Raw genomic sequence first — 24,409 nt, 5'->3', positions numbered from 1 at the left:
TATATATATATATATATATAAATGCATATGAATCAAAAATATATGATTAACACACATAATGTAATATTATGAGGTTGATATAATTCCACAAATCACAAATAAAAAAAAAGAAAAAATTGAATAAAATTAAAATTGATCTTACAAAATAAAACATTCAATAACTAATGATTTTATATAATATATAATATATCGTTTACAATTAATTCTTAAAAATATTATGGGAAGTTTAGTATAATGTATATATATATATAAATATATGTTTTTTCAACTTTTTTTTTATAATATTTTTTAATTCAATTACACTGCATGATGGGATTATAATTTAATTTTGAAGAAATATAATATACTTTATTCTTAATACCCTCTATAATTCATTATTTTATAAATTTTGTAGTTAAGTACTAAGGTGAGCACAGGTGAGTGAGCGATCGGATGTTGCTTATATTCTAAATACAATTCAATTAAAAGAAGTTACAAAATCAAGTAATCGAAAGCGTAATTAAAACAATAAAATATTAGTAATAACTAATAAATATTGAGAGCAAAAACCATAGCTTTACTTTTTATAACTAATACAATAAATCATGGCCCTAGATTTGATTAATAAAATCATGTAACCTAAATTCATTAATATTTTTATCCTAAAAATAAGCACAAAAATACAAATTTTGTAAAACCAAAGCATGTATTAAAACATAATTGTTCATATTTTTTATCTAAAATACTTAATTCCAGCATTTTCATTTAGAGTTGCACACAATACCTATTTATGTTTATGATAAATTGACAAAACTTTAAACGCAAAAAAAAATATATATATTTATATATATATACTAAAATAATATAATAACTATTTATTTTAATATAATGCACTAGTAATAAAAAAATCAATTGAATAGAGTGAATGTTTTTTTTTTTTTTTGACAAAATTAACTACGGTGATGGCAACACGGAAAATATATTACACAATTTGCTACGTTTGTGTTGCCATCAATCGTGTAAATAGCCTAGAGATCTTAAATATTGTTTATGTAAGTAGTCCTGAATAGGGGAGGAATGAAAGGCAAACAAAAACTTTTCTTTGCAAATTAAATTACCTAAGTAAGTCTTTGTAGTTTTTTTTTTTTAAATTTAATTTAAGCCTTAAACATAAGCTAAATCTATGATGTTAGTAATACTTGAACGTGTTGAGTACATAAAAAAACAGTCTTATTATAATATTCAGCTTATGCTTATACAGTGTAACGGACTTAATGCGCGCACAATTAAATCAAAAATAAGAAATAAAAATCAACATAGTAATAATAATAATAATAATAATTAAAAATGAAAGAAAAAAGTAAGAAAAAGTCAAATGTGAGTAAACGCAATATTAATGATAATATAGATATAATTCACAAAAAATTAGCTAGGTGAACAAAAAAAAAAAATTAAAAAATTAAAAAATTAACTAACACATTTGAAAAATTTGTTATTTCATAGGTTTAGGTCAACACAGTACGAGTATGGAAAATCATTGGAGTTTTCATTTTGTTTTAACTGAGAATAATTGTTTAAAAATTAAAATAAGAAAAATAAAAATCTAAAATCGCTATATGTTATCGTTGTTTAGGGCGAAACGCGGCCCTCGGAGAATACAACTACTTCAGAACACCAATGTCATGTAGTGGGTAGCATATTTGTTATCATGGTCCATAGTTCTTTTTTACACGATTTAGATCTAAAATACAAATAAATAATCATTAATTTAATGAAAAATACTGTTTAAATACTAAATCAATTTAAATATTGCTCACCTTCTAACAGACTGCAACCAGTCTTTGAACATGGTACCGCCTTCAGGTGTCATAGCGAATGCACCATAAGCAGAATAGAGTATTCCGACATACTCTTCGTAGTCTGCTGCTGACAATTGATATAACTTTTGATGTAACAGTTGAATATACCTGTGTACAAATAGTCAAGTTATAGACCGATCAATTCGAAACAGCATATTATTTATACATAATAATGTAATAACACATACATTGAATGACACTTTTCCACTAAGGGACTCAATGTGGAGCAGATGGTAGGACTGGGATTAAAATGTGCCATATACATAACAGCCTCCATTGCAACATCGTGTAGTGTGAAAGGATTCACTACACTGTTAGTGACAGCCAAACAAAACTGTTGAGTGTAATTAGGTCCTAAGAAATAAGAAAAAATAAAAATTATATAAATTGTATACAACAAATATTGAAATATATGTGTATTGTAAAAATAATATATAAGTCGACCACCAAGCTTTTTTTGGTGTGTATTGTTTTTAATTGATTTAAAACATGTACCTAGTTTCTTTGACAAACGCAATAACCATTGTATGTCTTCTCTGAATGGTGGGTTTCTAGAGTATTTTGCCTGATTAGGTTCGTGGACACGTCTAGCCAACGTGTCTAAAGCTAAAAGCCCAACACGGTACGCTGATGTCAAATGATGAATTTGTCTGAAATTTGGTGGTGGAAGGTTGGACATAATATTTGCCTACATGAATAAATTGAATTATAGCAAATTTTAAGATTGTGTTGTGCTTTTGTTTTAAATTTAACAAAATGTATACTTCTGCTTGTTGCTGTGGGGTTCTGATTTGATTAGTAGGCTGAACAAAATATTGCGGTGGTCCTTGCTGTGGTTGCCTTTGAGGATTTGCATTTTGATACTGCACAGGAGTCTTAAATAGAAACAGTTTATCATTGAATTTAAACAGAAGTTAAACTATCAATAGTTTTTAGAGTTTAAAAATACATTTATTTATTCATTAAGTTCACATATAAATAATAAAAAAAATTTTTATTACTTGATGTATGTATGGAGAATAGTACTGTTGTGCGTATTGGTTTGATGTAGACACAGATGGATATGGATAATACATTAATTTGGGCTGTTGAGTATTGAGTGGTGGTGAATTTTGAGGAATTGATTGGTTAGGAAAGTATGATAGTTGGTACACATGAGCTGGAGATGTCTGAGGTGGCACCATCAATTGATGCGCATATAGAGGAGGAGGTGGTTGTTGGGAAGTGTCAACTGACATTGAATAGTTGGCTTGATAAACATAAGGGCATTTGAATTCTTCTCTGGGATCAACTTGTAGCATGTAATTGTCCTCGTCTGGATTGGAATTCTGCATAAAAATAAAAAGCACCTAAGTTAAAATACTTTTACACAAGTAAACCAAGAACACATACCCTCATATATAAGTCAAACCAGTGTTTTGCTACACTAAATAAAACTTCAGGAAAAACTCCTCCACCTTTGGCTGCCATTTCTACAGTGAGACAAGCAATTTCCATCATGTGATCAGACTGTTCTTTACACTAGACATGACAAAAACCCATATAGATTTATTAAAAATCTGAAACTCTTAGTAATTATAAAATTATGTGTTACCTGTATTATAGCTCTTGTTATTTCGTTTGGATTGAGAGCAACTGAATGTTTTAAACATGACAATGCCAATTGTGCTGCTGCCTCGACAGTATTACGTTCATGACTCCTGGACATTCTATCAGCAATATTTGCTATTTCGGTTGGTGTCAAATGACCATCCCATGTACCTAGTAGGAACAGTGTGGCTGGTGCACCTACTTCCATTGCGTGATCAGCAATCCATGTAACTTGAGATGAATAGTTGCGACTTCGCCAGTTGGGCGTAACACGGTTGAGAAGACCCAAAGAATACAAGGCCAATTGGAATGCACACATGTGTAGTGCACGATGTGGTTGAGTAGGTAATGGAGGTTGTGAAAATACTGTAGTTTGTATCGGCCCACCTACTTTGCTCAGAATCGTTTTACCCAATTCAAATAAGTAGTGAGCATTTGCTTCGGAAGCTTGGTTTGGTTGACTGGGATATAAACGTTTGCTACTTTTATATCTAAAGATAGTTATTAAAAATTAATATTAGAAACCTTAACAAAAGTATTAATCCATCATAAAATTTAAAATTAATGAAATAATACCTGTTATTATCTTTCCTATGAGAGGATAATCCTACATTACAACTACTAGACGATTGAGGCGGTATGGGATTTAACGTCATAACAGCTATGTTTGCGTCCAACTCTCCAGGAACACTGGTTACATTTGGATTGTGACATTGTAGTGCTAAACATTCAAACAAACAAAAATTTTAATAAACGAATGTGACACTATTGATTGTCATAAATCTATACTTACGTTGATTATGAATATTGCTGTTTGCAACATTCTTCATGGCTATTAATGGTAAATTCCTAGGATCTCTTATTTGATACCAACAAGAGTCCATTGCTGACTGTAAAAATGGATGAACTTCTCTATCCAATAGTTTGTCCATAGCCAAAGCCAAACGAGTAGGATTATTCTTATAACGGATTAATATATTTGTTGCCAAATCACCCCTAAAATAATTGATATAATTTAGTCACAACAATACATTATAAGAATAATTAAAAATACTAGCAAAATCTTAACCTTTGTCTTCGAATTCCTTCACAGAGCAATGGATGATCCGCTTCACTTATGTTCGCTTTCATACCTAAAGCGGCTACAGATGCTTCAAAACCTAAAGTCTCATCACCGATTTTATCTTGCGTAGGTGACTGACACATCGCCAAACACTCGAAAATTAATGAGGCCAAATTTAATGGCAATAACGATTCACCACGTGTTTTTTATTGACCTTCACGTAAAAGTTTTGCCCTATTTTGGAGAATGCTCACTTGTTCTTTACCTAATGGCAACATGCGTTTTAAATGATTTAATATTTCTCCTTCTTGATGAGCCATTTTAACCTAAAAAATAATTTTTACTTCAGTTTTTTTTTTTGTTTATTTTACATAATATATTATGTGGAGTATGCTTATACAATATACATGCTATTTAATTTTAATACACATTTTATCATAGAGTAAATAATGCGATGAGTAAAGCTCAGATTAATATGGATCAAAAATTACGATACGTTTTTAAATCCAATTTGTTTATGGACCAAAAATTATGTTAATAAACGAGTTACAGAAATGTTTATTTATAAATTTTTATTAAATGTACATTATATGATAAATATATTGACCTCAATATTGTAAACTGTTGGAGTATGCTCAAATATGCTCAACAAGAATTCTGAAAGTATTTTAATCACACTTTCATCAATCATATTATCTTATGCTTACTCAACTCATACAGTGCACACCTGACTAACAAAAATGGTTTTTTATTGATACCAATAATATTGATTGTATAGGGGCTGCTTAAATTAATAAAACATTTTAAAAAACAATTTTAAGTGAAAAGGTTTTCTGTATGTCGCGTTTGGGTCTGAGAAAAAACAAATATTGCAGATATCCTCTTCAAAAATTCTGTTTCATACAGAATTAAAGATATTTTGGAGGTAGTTTGACTGTATGATGTTTATGATTTTTACTAAAAATGTTCAATCCTCCATCTCTAATTACAATATACTTGTACAATTGGTTACTGGTAACTTTCCCGATGATTATCACCTTATCGGTAATATGTTACAAGTCATAGAACGGTCAATGAACTAATGAATATACTTGACAAATATATCAGTCATTAGAACAGTTAGCCAACTTAATTATTGGTGCACTTGGCAAGTGTACACCAGTCATGGTACTTAACTAAGAGTTCTAGTGTCGAACGCTATGAAACCATATGGTACTATATGGCCCCTGAACATCAGATGATATAATATTTTTTATGTTTGATTATTAAGTTTTTGTAATCTGTATCTACAGTGGTAGCTGCCAATCAATCATAGAGAATCTGGTATTTTACGAGAGGTAAGATCGTTAGGTGCAAAAGTGGGTAAACTTAACAAGAATATACAAATTTGAGCCCTATTATTAATGACAAAGCTCACTTCTAAAGGCTTTGTGCTAGCAGGCAGTCTTGGCATCTCCAATCCATATAAACCAATTTTAAATGCATGTAAATAATATTCTTTCCTTTCTGCTAAAACAGAGCACAAAAAATAGCATTTTTGTAGAATTTCTGATGCCAATGTAGACAAGTGGTGACTGACGGGATTAATCTAAAATATAAAATAATTATTTATTTATTTATTAACATGAGAAAATATTGTTATCAGTTCTAATATAATGAGTATATACTTTTTTTCGTTTTCCTTTTATCATTGATGGCGGTATTTCAATAATAAAATTAGGTGGATTTTTTAAAAACTGGTCAACAAGCTTTACACAAAGTACACAAGCTTCATTCGTATGACCATAACCATACAATCCTTCTGCTCTTGCAAACATTGTTTCCCACTCTGCATCTAATTTTACTAATGGAGTAATAGGTGTAGCAGGTATTTTGGATGTCGAAGGCATTTGATGATCAAGATCTTTTATTGTTTTAGCAACAAAATCTGAGGATATTGTTGATGTCAAGTCTTTTGGGTTATATAAGTAAAGGAAATTGTATTCATCCATATCAGGTGGTGTGATAGTCTGGGAAGAAGTAGACTTTTGTGCAGCTATTCGATCCCCTTCATCGCTACTCAAGCTTTCAGATGTGTTACATGTACTATTGATTTGATGAGGTGTACTGGGTTGGGTACTAGACGAGGAGCTTGTAGATGCATTAAAATCTAAAATTAAACAAAAATATGAACATGTATTTTTAAATTTAAAATGTAGAACATAAAATTGAAATAATTACTTGTACAACTTGCTGATGCACTTAAAGACTCATTAGTTGAGAATTCCTCAGGACTAGTGGTATTATTGCTTGCGTTTTCATCATCCGGTGGAGGTAATGATATATTTCTTGGCATATGCACCCAGTAGACATTTGTCATTGCTCTATTCCTATATTATTATTATTATTATTATTATTATTTGTCACAAATTGAACTTATTAGTATTAAGCATACTCATTATTTGGCATATGGTTGCGAATCATGTTACATCTGGTACGGTAATCATATCGATGTGTCCTACTTCCAAAGTGCAAATGTCGATTATTCTTTAAATCCAAGAAACATTCATCTAAGCATATTTGAGAAGAATTCCCCTAAAATAATTATGAAGTATCAGAATAAGTAATATTTATTATTGCAAACACAGTTTAAAAAATAAAAAGCTTTTTAAAAATATCAATATACAATTTATTAAGGATATTTTCCTTTGTTAAACTTACTCTTGCAGATGAACTGCATTCATTCCAGTTTATATGGTCTCCCATAAAATGTGTAGCTGTTCCTGTCCGTTTAATGTGCACACAAGAACCATCATCACAACAGCAATTAGTCCCATAAGTGATTCCAGCTATTGGATAATTTACCCAGTCTAGGTCACAAGCTTCACAAGCAGGTTTGAATCCCACAAAAATTTCTGTATCTTGGCGAAAATTATTTAGTGATTTACTGTTTGACAAATTTCTGTGTTTCATCACCTACAATTTTAAGTAAACAAATTTATAAAATAATATTGTTAAATTATATAAATAATTACTTACTCTAGTGAATATTTTTTCTTGCCAGTCTTTAAATTTTATTTTTAATGAAGTTTTATGATCAGGTGAAATGCTTGGATTTAAAGCGGCCAAACGCCACAGAGTTACCATTTCATCACAAAGTAAAGCGCAAGCATGAGATGCTGTGTTGGTATTGCCAGCTGGGCCAGTATGCTTAGTTCCTCCACTTCCTCCGCTATGTAATGCTACTCTTGTGTTAAACCACCAAACCATGATCTATAAATAATGATTAAACATTGTTTAGAAAAAAAAACAAATAATAATAACAGTCAATATTTCCATACTTGATCACATGCAATAGCTTCTTCTGTCAGCACTTCCAACAGATGTAAAGCATTCTCGTCATTTCTACGAAACATTTCTCTCACAATTGATAGTAAATTCCATAATCCTTCAGGCTCACGACCGCGTAATGGACGCAATAGATTTGCCCATTCTGCAGTAGCAGGGGGAACAGATTGTGATAAGATGTTTACATCGCTAAGAAATAAAACTTAAGTTAATCAATTCTGAAAAGTTTTAAAAAAAAACCTAGAGTGTATTATATTACCTAATAACTAAGGGTGAAGGAACACAAAATTTGATCAAACTTTTTTTAATATTGTTGTGCAATGTTTTTTCATCTAAAAACCAAGTTGTTTGTTCATTCACAGATGCACCTGCAGTTGGATCTGGTGCTCCACTTGTCTAAAATACAGTGATAATCAGTATATGGTAAAACTTAGAATTTAGTATGACATTTATATTTCAACTATCATAAATCTTACAGAATTAATAGCAGTTGGTTGTGAAGACAACAGTGAATCCAGTAATCGTTGTGCAGCAGGTAATATCTGTTGAGGTAACTCACTAATCAGATACTGTGCAAATTTTTGTAGTTGATCTCTTTCTAGTCGGGAAAGGCTTTCACTAACAGGTGCTCTCAAACAAACTTCATCAGACTAAATGTCAAAAATAAATAAAATATAATATTACACAAAAATTGAGAAAATTCACTACACCAGGTGGTATGCACTAATTATACTGTCATAAGTGCATAATATTTTTTTTTCGCTTTAAGTAATGATAAGTTTCTTACACAGTATATTCTATGTAAACAGACAGCAACCACATGAGAACACCAATATGACATGGGTTCACAAGTGCAATTACATGTTGTTATTTTTTTTCGGTCGAATGTAATTGCCACATTGAACACACTGCGGCCACCATGATGTACATTAGCACTCAAATGAAATCCTATTTGTACAGAGTCTTTAACAGCGTTGGATGTGTATAAATTCTGACCACGTAAAAATTCGTCGGAGTTTGAGTTGGCCAGACACGAATACAAGCGAATATCGTCTTCGCTATCGGGAAAACTCCAAAAGGCAATACGAAGCTGAAGTTCTTCTGGTACAGGTGGGTACTCTTGTTCAACAAGTTCATAAGGTATGAATAGAGCGACACATTGAGCAGCTAATTCAACCAGTGATTTAACTACATTTCTAGGCTCTGAAAAATGAACATAAGTACATTTATAATTTATGATCATCATTCGTCAGTAGTAGAATGAAAAAACAGGGATTCTATTCTTAATATTCTAATTAAAGAAACGAATACTGGTTACATATTTGAAACAATGATATAATAATTATACAAGCATTTTATTTAAATATTAAATTATGTATTGTGTATTTCGTAAATGACAACAAAATTATTATTTGATTTGGTTATATTTTAATAATAGTAAATGTCCCTGTACATTTAATTTAGGATGTAGTAAAATGAATTAAAAACAATCAAACATCACAATTTTAGATAACAATAGATATCATTTATTTAATTAGATTTAGTTAAAACAACTAATACTATACAAAAATAATAAATAATACACGGGGTTAAGGCCAAAGAATGTAATAGAAATAATAAAAATTACGATGGAAGTATAATAGAAAAGTGAATATAATATACTGAGAAGGTTGAAAAATATAAACTATTAAGGGAAATGATATCTATATATATATTAAAAATTTGAATTATATACTTATATAAGATATAACCGAACAATAATATTGATTACTTAAAGAGGCTGCAGTAAGCACTAAACACCCCTGTTTATTGTTGTTTTGTCACCGTTTTACTGTAAGGGTTCTTACTCTTACAAGTGTATAACATTGCAAATTTGAGTTCATTAGAACTTATTTTATATAATCATCAATATAAAAGTGAATTGATCTATTATTGGCTATCATCAAACTTAAAAGTAAGAACATTATCTATGTTTATGCGGTATTTTAATTTTTGAGCAAGTTATGAGTAAGTAAAATATTGCAATTAAAAATACTTTTATTTCCGTAATTCCAATCTCGTAAATTATATTTTATTTTCTAAGTTATTAAAACAATATCCAAAATGAAGGTTTTAATAATTTAAACGTACCGATGTCGTCAAGACACAATATATCTATTGTTCAATACCTAACTCTGAAAATTAAAAATTAAAATCATGAATATGTTTATACCTACATAAAAAACATCATTATGGCATTATTTTTATTTACATTAGGAAATGCAAATAATAAGAAGAGAGCAAATAAAATTAATTTTATTTTCGTAATGTTATAGAATACAGTTAGGCTTAGCAGTGGTGACGACGCAGCTGTCATTTTTTTTTATTAAATAATTACATAAATGAAAGAAGTAAAACACACACACACCAAATCATGTACGATATTTATTGATCCCCTCCACTAACTGTGAACCACGCCACCACTGTTTCTATATAGCCAATGTACAGCGGGGCCAGCCGCCAGGTGACTATTTACAGAAATAAAGAGTGAGGGAGAGCACAAGCCCCTCTACGGCTCTACCTCTGCAATTGTTTGGAAAACATTTAATATTACTGGACGCCGTTCGAAGACACTTTTGTACGAAAATGACGCCTGTCATAAGGACAGTTATAACTAATGGGCTGTAAGTGATAACTGCCCCGATACTTTTAAATAAAAATACGTACTTTGAAAAGTAGTATACTATTTTATAAATACTTATAATTACACTATAGTGTAATAGTAGTAGTAACTAGTAGTAGTAACTAGTAGTAGTAGCAAACCCATTAATATACAAGTAAATGGGTGCCTACAGATTTTTAAGCAACTATAATATAATATTATTAGCTATAAATTATAATAGCTATACTCGCATTATTTTTTGTTTGGGCCGCTGCATATTTTTGTTAAGCGGGCTGCAACAGTTATTTCTAATTAAGAGGACGTTATACCCGCATGTATTGTCTCCGTCTTATAAGAGCGTAACATATCAAATTTTACGTTCAGTTGATCACATTTAGCTCAGTTAACTTAAAAATTAGAATGAATTTACCTCATATTAAAATTTAAGATAAGATTATCATGGAGGGCTTCTCGAGCGCTTTTTATTATATTTTAATTTTAAAATTGTAAATTGTTTGTACAACTTAAAATACTCATAACTCTCTTTAAAATTAAAATATAACAAAAATCCCAAGAGAAGCCCTCCGTAATAATCTTACCTTCAATTTTAATAAGAGGTCAATTCACTCTAATTTTTAAGCTAACTGAGTTAAATGTGATCAGCTGAACGTAAAATTTGATATGTTACGCTCTTATAAGACGGAGACAATGCATGCGGGTATAACGTCCTCTTAAGATGCCAAGCAAAAGGATATGGTTCAGAAAAGATAAAAATCAAACAATGAAAAATAAATGTATATAATAATTATAATACAACATTTTATGGTTTATTGCTCAATGAGAAAAATACAATTTTGTACAGTGTGGTTTTTATTTTTTTTCTTAGATCACAGAATAACTCGAGCCTACAAGTTGAATAAAGTTTAGCTCATCGTTAGTACATTTCATACCTCGGCGTGTATTCATAAAAAATTGATTTTTTTTATTAGATAACATAGGATTATATTGATGTACCTAAACTATATACTATATTATTATAAAATATACAATAAACTGCACATAGTGTTGGACGTGTTGGTATTTAACTACTGACTAGTGGCTAGGTAATAGTGTTATTACTATTATTATACTATTATTATATTACTAACTGTTATGAAACCTATTGATAGGTTTCCTTTAAAAAACAAATTTCAATAGTAGTTGGTAATTTCAACCATTATTTTACTTTTTTTTTTTAAATTTAAAATTGATAAATAATTTAACGTCAAGGTTGTGAGTACCAATGTACCATTAATAAAAATATAATACGATTATTTCTAAATATTTACTATAGTGAAAAACTTTGATCTACATTTTCAGACAAATGACTAGTAATAAACCCAGCTTTAACTAACCTAACCTTAAACTGACACAAAACCAAAATATTTGACGGAATCAGGCTCAAAAGAATCATGCCGAATCTCAAGTCCCAAAAGCTTTCCAAATACCCAATTTTGTTATATAGCAAATCACTCTTCAATCCATCAAGTTCAATTAATGTTCAATGAAATAGCCTCCCAGTTCGAAAACAAAAATTATCACTCGGGCGGCGGTGTATTTTTACACGTTTCTAAATCTTTTGACGGTGTATAATACACTAACCAGCTCTTTCAATACAATAATATTTCTTAAGTATCCAATCCTAAGAGAACGCAGACGTAAAACACGTCAAATTCTTAAACTGTACATTTAAAAATGATCATAACTAACTTAAAAATAATTCGCTCTAATTTTAGAAATTACGGTCCAGTGTATTATTGTGAACGAAAATGTTGTCATGCTTTACGTTCTTTAAGATGGAAACAACATATACGGCTGTGGCGGAAGAAATATAATTATATTTAAACTTTAACTTTAAATTTTAAAAAAAGCTGGTCAGTGTATCTCACACCGCCAAAAGCTTTAGAACCATGAAAGAATACAATGCCGCACCCGGGTGGTAATTTTTGTTTTCGAACGAGGAGGCTATTTTATCGAGAATTTGTTGAATTTGATGGATTGCGGAGTGATTAGCTCCAAAACAAAAATGGGTAGTTGGGAAAGTTTTTGGGACTTGAAATTGGGTACCTATGATTCTTTTGAGTATGGTTTTGTCAAATAATTTGCTGAGTACTGGCAATGGGATTATGGGTCTGTATAAGGTTAGGTTAGTTTAGATTGGGTCTATGACTTTCCACATGTCTGAAAATTTGGATTAAAGTTTTTCACTATAGTAAATATTTAGAAATAATTGTTAATTCAATTTTACCTTCTAACAGCATATTTCTTGTTTGTCAAGGTAATTCCTTCTCATTTCGTTTTCAATAAGAATCAGGAATACATCTGATTTATGACTAGATCTCTTACCATTTCACAGCTGACATTCTTAACTCCGAAAACACATTAATAGCCACTTAAGCTGATGTACAGAAATTCTTTCTACAAATTATGACCCCACAATAGCATCCAAAAACATTCAAAGAAATCTCGATAAATCCTTACACAGTGGCATAGCTAGGAGGGGTTTTGAGTGTTTATCCCCCCTCCCACCACACAACATTGCCTAATAACTACTTATAAAAAGTAGATGGTGTAAAATTGTGGAAATAATTCAAATAATGAGCTAAAAAAATGGAAAATCAATAAGTGTAGGAGAACGTTTATACATTCAATATTTAAAAAATAATTTTATTTTTTTAATAATAGATAAAAATGCACATGTATTACCGCAATAAATTTATTTGGGTTTTGGATTTCCTATATTATGTTTAATAGAATAATATTTAAATGGAGAAATGGTAATACAAGTAGACAGTTTTAAATATATTTATGTAGATTAACTATTAAGTATCAAGGGATTTATTTTATAATAAATCAATATGAGAAATGATAAAATTTTCACAAACATTTTTATAATAAACACTTACATCTTAGTTCCCATACACTTCCCTGGAGATTAATTAATAAGACACTGATGTCTTGAACAGCTGTCTTCTTTGATTAAAAAGTTAATAAGACATTTTCCTTCAAAGTTTGAGGATTCCTATATTGGAGAACCTCCCTCTCAATGTAATTAATGCTGTTATTGTTATTATTGTTTAATACGGAAAAATTTACAATAATATTTAAAGAAGAAATAACTATCAAATTGACTTTGGTACCTATTGCAATTAAAAAAATAAAATTCATGCCTATGTATACTTCTATTCTAATTTGCTACACTCATTTAATAGTTGTTATTTTAATAATTATATAAATTACATACAATTTGAAATAAGAAACTCTAATTTAAATTCGAAAGCTTCATCCAAAATTTTTTAAGTGAACAGCATCTAGTAGGTATTATAATAAATTAATAAAACTTAAACTATGTTTAAAATGTTAGAAGCCAGGAATTCATATACATCTCTCATAAATAATATGTGAATTCAACATCTCTAAATAAAAAAATTGAACAAATAGTACCTAGCTTATAATCTACAATGGTACATTGATAATACATTTATCATTTAGATAGGTATTAGAATATTTCATTTATGAGATAAGGCGAGAATACAGAATCTAGAAAATTTTCTCTTAGAGCGTTGGGCATTTTTATTCACATTATATTTACGATAGAATTAATGGAATATATAACTATAAATGTACCAAAAAAAAAAATTATTAACAATTAGGTACTTGGTTTTTTTTTTTGTATCATTTTTGTATCATACAATACTATATGAGGATTGACAATTTGAGAAAAGATATAGGTATTCCATTCAGTGACAAGAAATATTGGATTTTGGATTGTCAATAGTCAAGCTCTGAATGTAAACAGAGTACAATATGCTTATGTGCTTATGTATACATTAAACATGGAAATAAAATGTCTCTTATAACTAAAATTGTTTAGGAAGAAAATGTTCTCTTGCCAAAAATACAGTATCATAGTCAGGTTAGACCTAAGTACATTTTTATAACTCAATATTTACTACACACATAATAATGTATTACTTATACGTTTGTTTTAACTTAAATTATGTATTAAGTAGGTAATAACTAATAAATTATGAAATTTATAATATAAATTATGAAACAAAATAACCAAAATTAGCTACTTTTTGTGTAATTTTGAGCAGTAATATCAAACCAAATATTTTTAGGTAATAGGCAATTTAATAATTGCCTAATGAAATTAATTAGGTCATCATTTGATTTATCTTATTAATAAAAACAATAATATTATAAGTATCATTTTGAAAAATCAACTGTTTTGTTTCTTTATAATTATTAATAATAATAATAAATTGTTTTAGTTATTTTACATGCGTATTAAGATATTTTAAATAATAGGAAATTATACTTATTTGGATAATACAAGGAAAACTGTCAATTCTCTATAGAACTTTTAAAACCACATTTAAAATGCAAGTGTTATCGGTGTGTGGACCAGAACCATAGAAAACAGTAACTAGGTCATTAATAGGACATTGGTACTACAAAAAAATATACCTAATACCTAACTAATACACGTTTTTTCTTTTACAAAAATAATAATAATCATCTAATTCTAAAATACCTCCTACATTATTTAATATTCCTCATGTGCATTGTACATAATGGTATATTTAATTATAGGTATTTATGAATTGCCTAATTTTCCAAGCTATTTTTTTAGAAAAATGTATGGTTTGAATTCAATTTTGAAAATGAAATGATTATGATTGTTAACTTACAAATGGATAGTTTGCAACAAATTTTGCTAATCATTACTTGAAACGTTGTAAATTGGTAAAAACTACATTTTTATACTTTTTAGTTATTTTTTATTATAACTAGTAAAAACAGTTAAATATTAATGTGAGGATAATTGTTATCAAAAACTTAGAAAATACCAATACCAATACATTCTAAAATTGAAAATAAAAATAAATAAATCATTACCTACAATATTTAAAACTTAAGGGAGAATATTTTTCTACATAGGTACTGCCACATAGCCAAAGCTTTTAAGTTGCAATACCTTAAACCAGTGACTTAAATTTATCACATATAATGATAATTTAAATTATTAAATATATCAACCATAAAATAAATGTTATAATTGGGAGATACAGTATCAGAATGTTCTTTTAAAAAATCATGTAAAATAATGGAACCCATTTTTTTTTTTTTTGTTAAGACTTTAAAATTCAATAGATAAATAATATAAACTTTAAAATAGCAACTTAGGCATCTATAAAAAATTTTTACTAGGAATCTTAAATTTCAATTTTTAAAGAATTTTTTTCTGGAAACTGGTTAACCTAACCCATATTAACTATATTATCTATATTGATGAAAATAGGGCAATCTCAAATATATATAAATTATATTGGATCTCCCTAATTTATCAGGATTAAATCTAAAATGTTTAGATTTTATTATTTTAATTAATTATATGATTAATAAAATTAATTATAATTAATAAACTGGCTGACATTAGACTTGAATACCTGTGAATACCTACCTATATCTAAGTTAAATAAAAAGCAACTCATGTTCCATAGATGGTAAATTTAATGAAAAATCAGAGTACAATCTATTCAAGTTGTATAGGTTAAATTTTGTTTTTACAATCACAAGATTAGAAACATTAGTCTAGCATAGCTACACTTAAAATTTATATTTATGATCGTATTAAATAACCAAAGAATTATTTGAAATATACCAAAAATTGCTTACTTATATCAGGGCTAATATTAAAGTAGTTGAAAAATATAATTTGAAAATATACCTTGTAGGATAATATATAATTATGGTACCTAGTCACCTAATCTATTTGAGTAAGTAGACATATTGAACGTTGATGCTTTAAAAACATAATACTTCTACCATATACATTTCACCTTTCTGCTAATAAAAGAAATGACAAACTAGCATGCCTATATAAAACACAAAAGTATTTATTTTATGGTATGTACTAACCGTCCTCAGTGTTCAGTTCGGTCGGTTTCCTCCATCCTCTCCAGTTTATGCAAGCAGATTCAGGTTCACTGCTCCATGTACATAGTGAATCCTCTTCAAACCGGTCAGAGTCCTCAAACGAGAAACGGTCGTTCTCATGCCATAAAGCCAGCATATTATCATCAATTAGTGGAGGTCGACCATCGTGATGGACGTTGCCGGAACGTCTGGGCAAAACGGGATGCGCCAGTTTGGATGAGTAGTGCTCACACCGTTTTCAGAAACACAAAGGATACACACTGATGCTACTTATCCTATGTGTAGACAGTACTGTGCGCCGTGGGAGAGTGTGTATGTAAGTGAATGAAATTATGAGTGTGTGTGTGTGTGTATGTGTGCTGTGCAGTGGGCCTATGCAGCCTAGCGCATCGTAGCCTCTCTCGGTCAGGAACGATAACAACCTTGAACCCTTGGAACAAGAGGTTTTTGACCCCGATCACCCTGTGACGACAATCATGTCAGTGGTGGCAGCGGCGAATATTGACGACGTCGACGAACGGAGAGAGCGATGGACCGCTGGCTGTCGGCTCGCGGTGTCCTTACGACACAAGACGATTATCACGAACACTTGAGATCCATTTCGTATTTTGGCTGTCCTTTGTTATCGGTCAGAAGAGTTGCAATAGGTAGGTACACAGGGGGAAAAAACCTTCTATATACCAAACAATAATAAAAATAATGGATATCGGATATCTATGGAGGTCGGAGGTGGAACTGGTAGGGCTTTCTCTCTTCCCTAGTCAGACCACTACTACATTACTACAAGTCCATTGTTCCCGAAAGGTGCAACTGTGTGCAGTGTTGCCGACCACCTGATTATTACGATATTTATGGGGCTAAACCTTAGAACATAAATTATTATGTTCTTCCCTCGCCTTGCTTAGACCGTTCACAAAACCTATCGTATATTATCCATTTTCCAGTCCTATGGCCGCACTGGCTGCTGCTGAAGTGACTGATGGCAGGCTGGAATTGAAGTTGAACTGTAGTTGTCCAGTCGTCAGCTCAGCTGCTGCGGCTCCCTTCCGCTGGAACGTCGCGTCTTCCCCATTGCGAGTGATAAGGGTTATCTCGACGTGCCATTATCACGGCGACACACAATCTCGGTGATGGGCCGATTGTGAGACGGTCAGACGACGAATTCTATTCGTCAGACTCCAGTTGCGTTTTACGAGATTCGATATTAGTATAAAAGCTTTTGTAACTTCATCTAAATCGATTCGTGAGCTTGTGACTTGTGTAGCCACTCGCCTATGGGCTGTGACTAACCTTTGACAGTATAATAATATAGAACTTTCTCTTCGACGGTAGCTAATCGCCATGCAAAATTGGTTGGAATTCCAAGCGGTCGTCATGGCCGCCGGCAAAGGGTCCCGAATACCCGAGATGACGGCCACGAAACCAAAGTGTCTATTGCCAGTCGGCAATAAGCCAATGATATACTATCCTCTTAAGCTGCTTGAGAACGCCGGGTTCAGAGGTGAGTAGATAATGTTATAGCGTATTGGTACCTGCTGCATGTTTACATTGACTAAACCTACCTGTTTGTAAAAGTTAAAAAAGGATCCTGTTTAACAAGTAACTACCACTTTTTATTGTCAATTAGGTACCCATATTCAATGAGATATTAAGATTTTAGCAATGTTAATTGACTTTCACACTTTAGAGCAATAATATAATAATTGTCACATTTTTTTGAAAATCTTAACAAATAAAAAGAAAATGTTAGTTTATTTCTGACTTAAAGGAAAATAATAATATACCTACTAATTTGATAGTTTAAGTTGAAAAATTAATAAAATTTAAAGATATCTATCTTAATCTTCACATAGGTAGGTAGTCAGTAATAAAATAATCTCCCTTAAATTATTTTTTTTCTGAATTTTCATATTATTGTTTTAGATACAAAAATAATAGTGGCAGATAACTATGCTAGTGATATACAAGAAGAAGTAGATCACCTTGGTTTTGAAATGAATTTGAGTTTTGTTCCAATTCCATCTGATGAAGATTGGGGTACAGCTGATTCTCTTCGACATATCTCTGATTATATCCAAGTAATTTATTATTAATAATTAAAATAGTAAATATATGTATTATATTATATCAATTATTTGCTTTATAATATTTATTTGTTTGTTTTTCAGACCGATGTCATCGTTCTTAGTTGTGATTTAATAACTGATGTTGATTTACACCAAGTCTTAAATATCTACAGAAATAATAATGCATCCTTAGTGTCTTTGTATTTTTCACCATCACAGGATGAACAGTGTGTTTTTACTGTACCTGGCCTTAAATCAAAAAATAAGTTTGGTAAAGCCATAATTCATAACAATATGTAGGTGTTGCTAAACAATAACTAGATTAACAATATCTACATTAACCTACCACTTTTGTTAATCTTTGTATAATTATTATTAATTTTTATTTCTTCAAAGTTTTGATACTATTCTCTAATTATAATTCTTCAATTAGCCAACCTACCATTTAATTTAAACACTTCAAAATTATGACATTTTGATGAAAATTCATTTAAATTGAGATTTTTTTAAAATTTTTATTGAAAGTATAAATAAGATTTTTTCAATATTGGGAAATGTGTATCACTATTGTTAAATACTTTAAACTAAACTTAATGTTATTATTTATTATAATTAAGTATTAACAAACTATTTTATTGGTGTTACATACTTACATCAACATAATATTTAGAAAACAATTGAAATAAAAATATTAATAATAATAATACAATATTGATCTTCAAAAATCAAATTGTTAAAAATGTAATAAATCAATTACTATAAGAAATAGTACTATCGGACACTGTGTTTACTGGATTTTTATTATTTTCTAATTTTAAAATTAATATTAAATGTTACAGAAAAAGATATTATTGGATATGATTCAAAAACGTCTAGATTATTATTAATGGCTTCAGCTTCGGATTATGAAGAAACCATGCCAATCAGTAGTTCATTACTAAATAAATGTTCAAATCTAACCCTTTGCTCAAAATTATTAGATTCTCATATGTATATTATGAAACATTGGCTGGTTAAATATCTTGTAAAAGATGTGTAAGTTAAATTATTTTTATTTATTTTACTCCTATGTAGATATAATTATTAATTTAAACTACTTTTCATTTATTTTAGTAATATTTCAACACTTAAAGGAGAGCTACTTCCATTTGTAGTAAAAAAACAACTATCAAAACATTGTAAAAAAATTGAATCAAATGAAAAGTGTATTGAAGACGAAGAAGATGAAAAACCTGATATATTTAACATATCAAAAGAATCTGATATTGAAACTAATATTCGTTCTATGTCTTGTTTTGGTAATATATCAAATGTTGAAGAAATGATTAAATGTTATGCTTGTGTGATTGATTCAAATATTGGAATACGTGCAAACACTTTGTACGACTATTGTAGAATCAATAAAATTGTAAGTAATAATCAAAACTAATTGTATTAACATATTGTTTAATTTCTTGTTTTTTTGTAGATTCACAAGTTAAACATAAATCTAGGGGATGAAAAAGATAAAATTTCACCTGGTGCTGAAATTTTATCAAATCAATTTGACAAGGAGACTTGTTTTGTTGGACCTAATACTAAAATAATGGAGAAAACATCTATTAAAAGTAGCACTATTGGTTCAAGATGTACAATCAATTCAAAAACTAGAATAACTGATTGTATTTTAATGAATGGCGTTACCATTGAAGAGAGGTAATTTATTCTCTCAAAAATATCTGATATTTGCCAACAATCATTAGTGACTGATAGTTCAGTAGTTTTTATATACGGTGATTAGTATTAACATATAACTAGAATCTTTGAGATTAATAATCCATTCTTACAATAAACATATATTATTATTATTATTGTAACAACGAACTTACTATATTATAATTTTAGAGCTTTTACTTTTTATTCAATATTAATTTCCAATTATTTAAAATATGCAAATTACGATAAATGGATATTTACATTAAACATTTTACTCTTGACTTCAAGTATTGAAATCAGAGTTTAAAGTGAGAAAAAATTCCAAAGGGCACTATTGTCTCCATATAGTTTAAAGCGATCTATATATAATTTTATGTATAATGTCTAATGTATAAAATCCTAATTTGTTTAAGGGGACTGAGTCCTCCTGCGCCCCCCCCCCTTTAACCCCGGATTGAAATACATTTCTTTTATATTACAGTTGCTACATAAATTAAATTTTTGTTATTAATGAGTAATGACTTCATAATATTCTGATATGTGCATATACTCTGTCCCGTTTAAGTCTGACCTATTTTATTTTAGTTTTGTCAGATTACACTTCTTGACAATTTGTTTGTTAGTTTTGGTTTGAAACACTGCCCCTTGTTTATCTTAAAAAAATTGCAAACTAAGTCTGCTAAAAGACAGTTTATAGAATAATTAAGTGATTCTCATTGCTCACAAGACTGTTTACTCTGCTTGGAATAAAAATGTATCTGAGCTGCGTACAGGTCAAGCTTATGACTATAACACTATATTTATCACTATAATAAGGTTGCAAGTAAGAATCTGGTTGCCGCCTTTAAGACGAGATACATTCTTATTCCTATTTCTTTGGTGCACGTTAGGCATGCCCATTGCAACCCCCAACTCCCAAGTCAAGCTTAGACGAGACAGAGAATTTATTATATAATAATTATGGTTTTTTACAATTGTTAAACAATATGCCTTTTAACTAACAATAAAAATATATATATATTAATATTATTATAATTAAAATTGTAAATGATGAAAAATCTTGGAAATTTCAGATGTGTACTTCAAAATTGCATAGTATGTCATGATGCTGTAATTAGTGCTGGATGTGAACTTAAAGACTGTTTGATAAGTGGGAATTTTAAGGTCCCATCTGGAGGTAACTTTAGTTTAATTGATATATAATTAATAATAATAATTTATAATCGTACATAACCTACTTACCTTTCAAATATTAAGAACAATTATTCCATATGATAAGTTAAAACAATTGAAACAATCGTTCATATTGAAATATTTATTCAAAGATGCTTAATATTTATTATTTATTATTAAATGTTACCATTTATTAAAACAAAATGCTCATGTCAGTATGTAGGTACCTTGATATTCAATTATGTTTTACAACTGTTTTAATTAAACCCATACAAATTATATATTCAACTAAAAACAAATTTTTAATTTTAAAAATAATCAACTATTATTAATCTGTTTTAGGAAAACATTATAATGAAGTACTTACTGCTATGGACAGGCTGATGGAATTTTGAAAATTTATGAAGTATATAATTTGAAACCAGTTTGTGACAACACTTAAGAGTTTGGCATCCTCTTAATCTTTGTCTTATGATATTATTGTATGATAAACATGTTTCTTTGCACAATATAAATATGTTTTGTAAACATACATATTTATTACTTTTATTATTGTCTACTATCTAGGATTTGTAATAAAAATATTATATAAAGACATCTTTAAAATGTCCAACAAATACTTTCAGTATTAATTTTGTATGGATATAAAATGGTCATCATATTACTTACCTATGTTAAAATATTCTACATTTAAATCAAATTGTACATAACAATGTTATAGGTTACATTTTGTTAATTAAAATGTTATGGTATTTTGCTATATCAAAGCTTACAAAAAAAAGTTATACACAATAACTCATGCTCATTATTTGTCATGAGATTGTTCAGTTGTACTAGTGTTTAGTACACAATTGTTTATATTTTGTTCGTTGGCGTAAAAATAAAACCTGTTAGCTAGCTATCTTGTATACTTTGACACCTCATTGAGTAGATCAATAGAAAGATGTGTTAAATCAACAATAAAGCATTATGTTGAAAAGTAGCAAACAAATCTGAGCAGAGACAATTTGTCTGCTGACAATGCTGCTTCTGTCTCTAAAGAAATGGGGATATTTTATAATATATTAATATTATTAATATGCAGGCTGAACAAATGTTTAACAAAAACTTTGCAATTATTAGTCAAATAGGTACATGATTATTTAAATTTTTTATACTAAAATGTACCTGTAATTTGTTAGATTACAGATGTATTATGTAAATATTATTAATATTATAGTCCATCTCAATTTCAACTTTACATGCTGCTAAATTGTTGATGAAAACATCTAATAATAATAAATTCATGTTCATTGTATAAGAAATTTGAATATTTTACTTTTTTAAATTGAAATTTAGATTATTGAATTATTAATTTAAAATGGTATCATTATTTTCGTAGAGAAATTATACTTTTTGTTCTGATACATTTTAGTATTATACATAAACTTAATTAGAGGAAAATTCATTTATGTTAAATGTGTGCTTAAGAGTTTAGTCATCTTGCAATTAAAACACTAATTGTGTCTGAGCCAATATCTAGGTATTATAGTTAAAGGTTATGTACCTACCTATCTATTTTGGAATGATGCTAAAATGTTAGGTAGGTACATAATTTAGATATTTATAAAAAATAATATGTAGATTTAAGACTCGACTAAATTTTCGATATTTATTACCTAACAGTAATATCAACTACTTAAGATAAAGATTGTATTATCAATTTTTTATAATATTTTTTATCAAGCTTCTTTGCTGGCAAAAAAAATATTGTATCTTACATAAATTGGAAATATCAAATATCTATAAATAGCATAAATGAGTCGAAATATTTTTAAATATTTTGTGAAAATTTCAAGTCTACGGTTAGGTTAATTTTTGAATAACAATAAATAAATAATTTCAATTTTATCTAAAACGAATTCCCGTTTTTCTCTCTTATTTTTGTTGTTTATTCTGATTATTTTTTATCAAAAAAAAATATATACATTGGGAGACAGCTCTACGACCAATTAGATCTAATTTGCTACCAGAAAATAGTAGAAGTTTTATATTAAAGTTGAACAACAAAACATTCTTCCCTCTAATATAATAAATGTGACCTACACACAAAAAAACGACAAAAAAAAACCAATGATGTAAAATCAACACATTCATCGCTCTGATCTCAGGAACTAAAATACGATTAAAAATGTTACTTAAAATTGATGGATAAATGGTCATGTATTTAGCATTTTACGTTTTTCCTATAATATGCCTCAGGCGCGTATACGAGGGGGGTCAGGGGTTCACCCCCCCCCCCCGAAATTTCAGGAAATAAGTTTTATTATTTGTTAGTTTGGTTTTATTTAATTTCCCGCATTGCCTATTCGTAATATGAATTACATTCTCGTTTGGTGATCGATCTTTATCTACAATCATTAATCGGACCACTACCTACATGATTACATCAAAATAAATATAGATTTCATATGAAACCCCGATGCAAGCCGATATAATTTTTATTACAATAGCAACGATGAATGAAGTTTGACGGAAGTCAAATTTCCAGTGATTTCTATCCGAATATAAAGTGCCTTTTAACAATATTAGCTACTTTGCCTGTAACGACTGTTACTGCAGAGCGTTCATTTTCAACATTGCGGAGACTGAAAACCTATTTGAGAAATAATATTGGACAAGACTGGCTGACAGGATTAGCGCTCATGAATATTTATAGAAACGATAACATTGATATTTACGAAGTCATTAACAGATTTGTAAGACTACCTCGAAAATTAGATTTTATATTATAAAAATAGTAAATACATGTTTTTAACAATTATTAAATTTTTTTTTTAAGTATGACGTTTTTTATAAGAAATAAATAGTACTATAATTGAAATTGTGTAAACTCTTTGTTAGGTTATCGGTTAAGTTAGATTATATAAGTATGAAAATTTACAAGCAAAACCCTCCCCCAAAATTTTTTTTTTGTGTACGCGCCTGATATACCTAAATATTATGGCATTTAATGCAAGCAGGGAGTTCATACTTCAGAGCAGCTTGCCGA

At 29.2% G+C, this 24,409-nt stretch overlaps 2 protein-coding genes across 2 annotated transcripts; one reads left to right on the top strand and one right to left on the bottom strand.

The window, feature by feature from the left end:
- Positions 1 to 889: 889 nt before the first annotated feature.
- LOC111035514 (zinc finger SWIM domain-containing protein 8-like) lies at positions 890 to 16,580 on the bottom strand. Its single transcript, XM_022317157.1, is given in 22 exon segments — positions 890 to 1,720; positions 1,797 to 1,946; positions 2,027 to 2,192; positions 2,334 to 2,526; positions 2,603 to 2,713; positions 2,840 to 3,166; positions 3,231 to 3,359; positions 3,433 to 3,919; positions 4,005 to 4,149; positions 4,222 to 4,424; positions 4,498 to 4,817; positions 5,909 to 6,079; positions 6,159 to 6,640; positions 6,712 to 6,860; positions 6,926 to 7,065; positions 7,192 to 7,446; positions 7,510 to 7,743; positions 7,812 to 8,007; positions 8,078 to 8,214; positions 8,295 to 8,468; positions 8,606 to 9,021; positions 16,427 to 16,580. Coding segments are annotated over 22 exon segments (4,800 nt in total). The 3' UTR covers positions 890 to 1,659.
- Positions 16,581 to 17,441: 861 nt separating this feature from the next.
- LOC111035515 (translation initiation factor eIF-2B subunit gamma) lies at positions 17,442 to 21,910 on the top strand. Its single transcript, XM_022317158.1, has 8 exons — positions 17,442 to 17,945; positions 18,368 to 18,522; positions 18,613 to 18,781; positions 19,350 to 19,545; positions 19,624 to 19,918; positions 19,979 to 20,205; positions 21,279 to 21,382; positions 21,721 to 21,910. Exons 1-8 carry the CDS (start codon positions 17,786 to 17,788, stop codon positions 21,771 to 21,773), a joined length of 1,359 nt encoding a protein of 452 aa, XP_022172850.1. The 5' UTR covers positions 17,442 to 17,785; the 3' UTR covers positions 21,774 to 21,910.
- Positions 21,911 to 24,409: the final 2,499 nt, after the last annotated feature.

The sequence above is a fragment of the Myzus persicae genome, unplaced genomic scaffold, assembly GCF_001856785.1.
Source record: "Myzus persicae strain clone G006 unplaced genomic scaffold, MPER_G0061.0, whole genome shotgun sequence".
Taxonomy (NCBI): domain Eukaryota; kingdom Metazoa; phylum Arthropoda; class Insecta; order Hemiptera; family Aphididae; genus Myzus; species Myzus persicae.
Note: the sequence above shows the minus strand (reverse complement) of the source record. Positions and strands in the feature narration are given on the sequence as shown.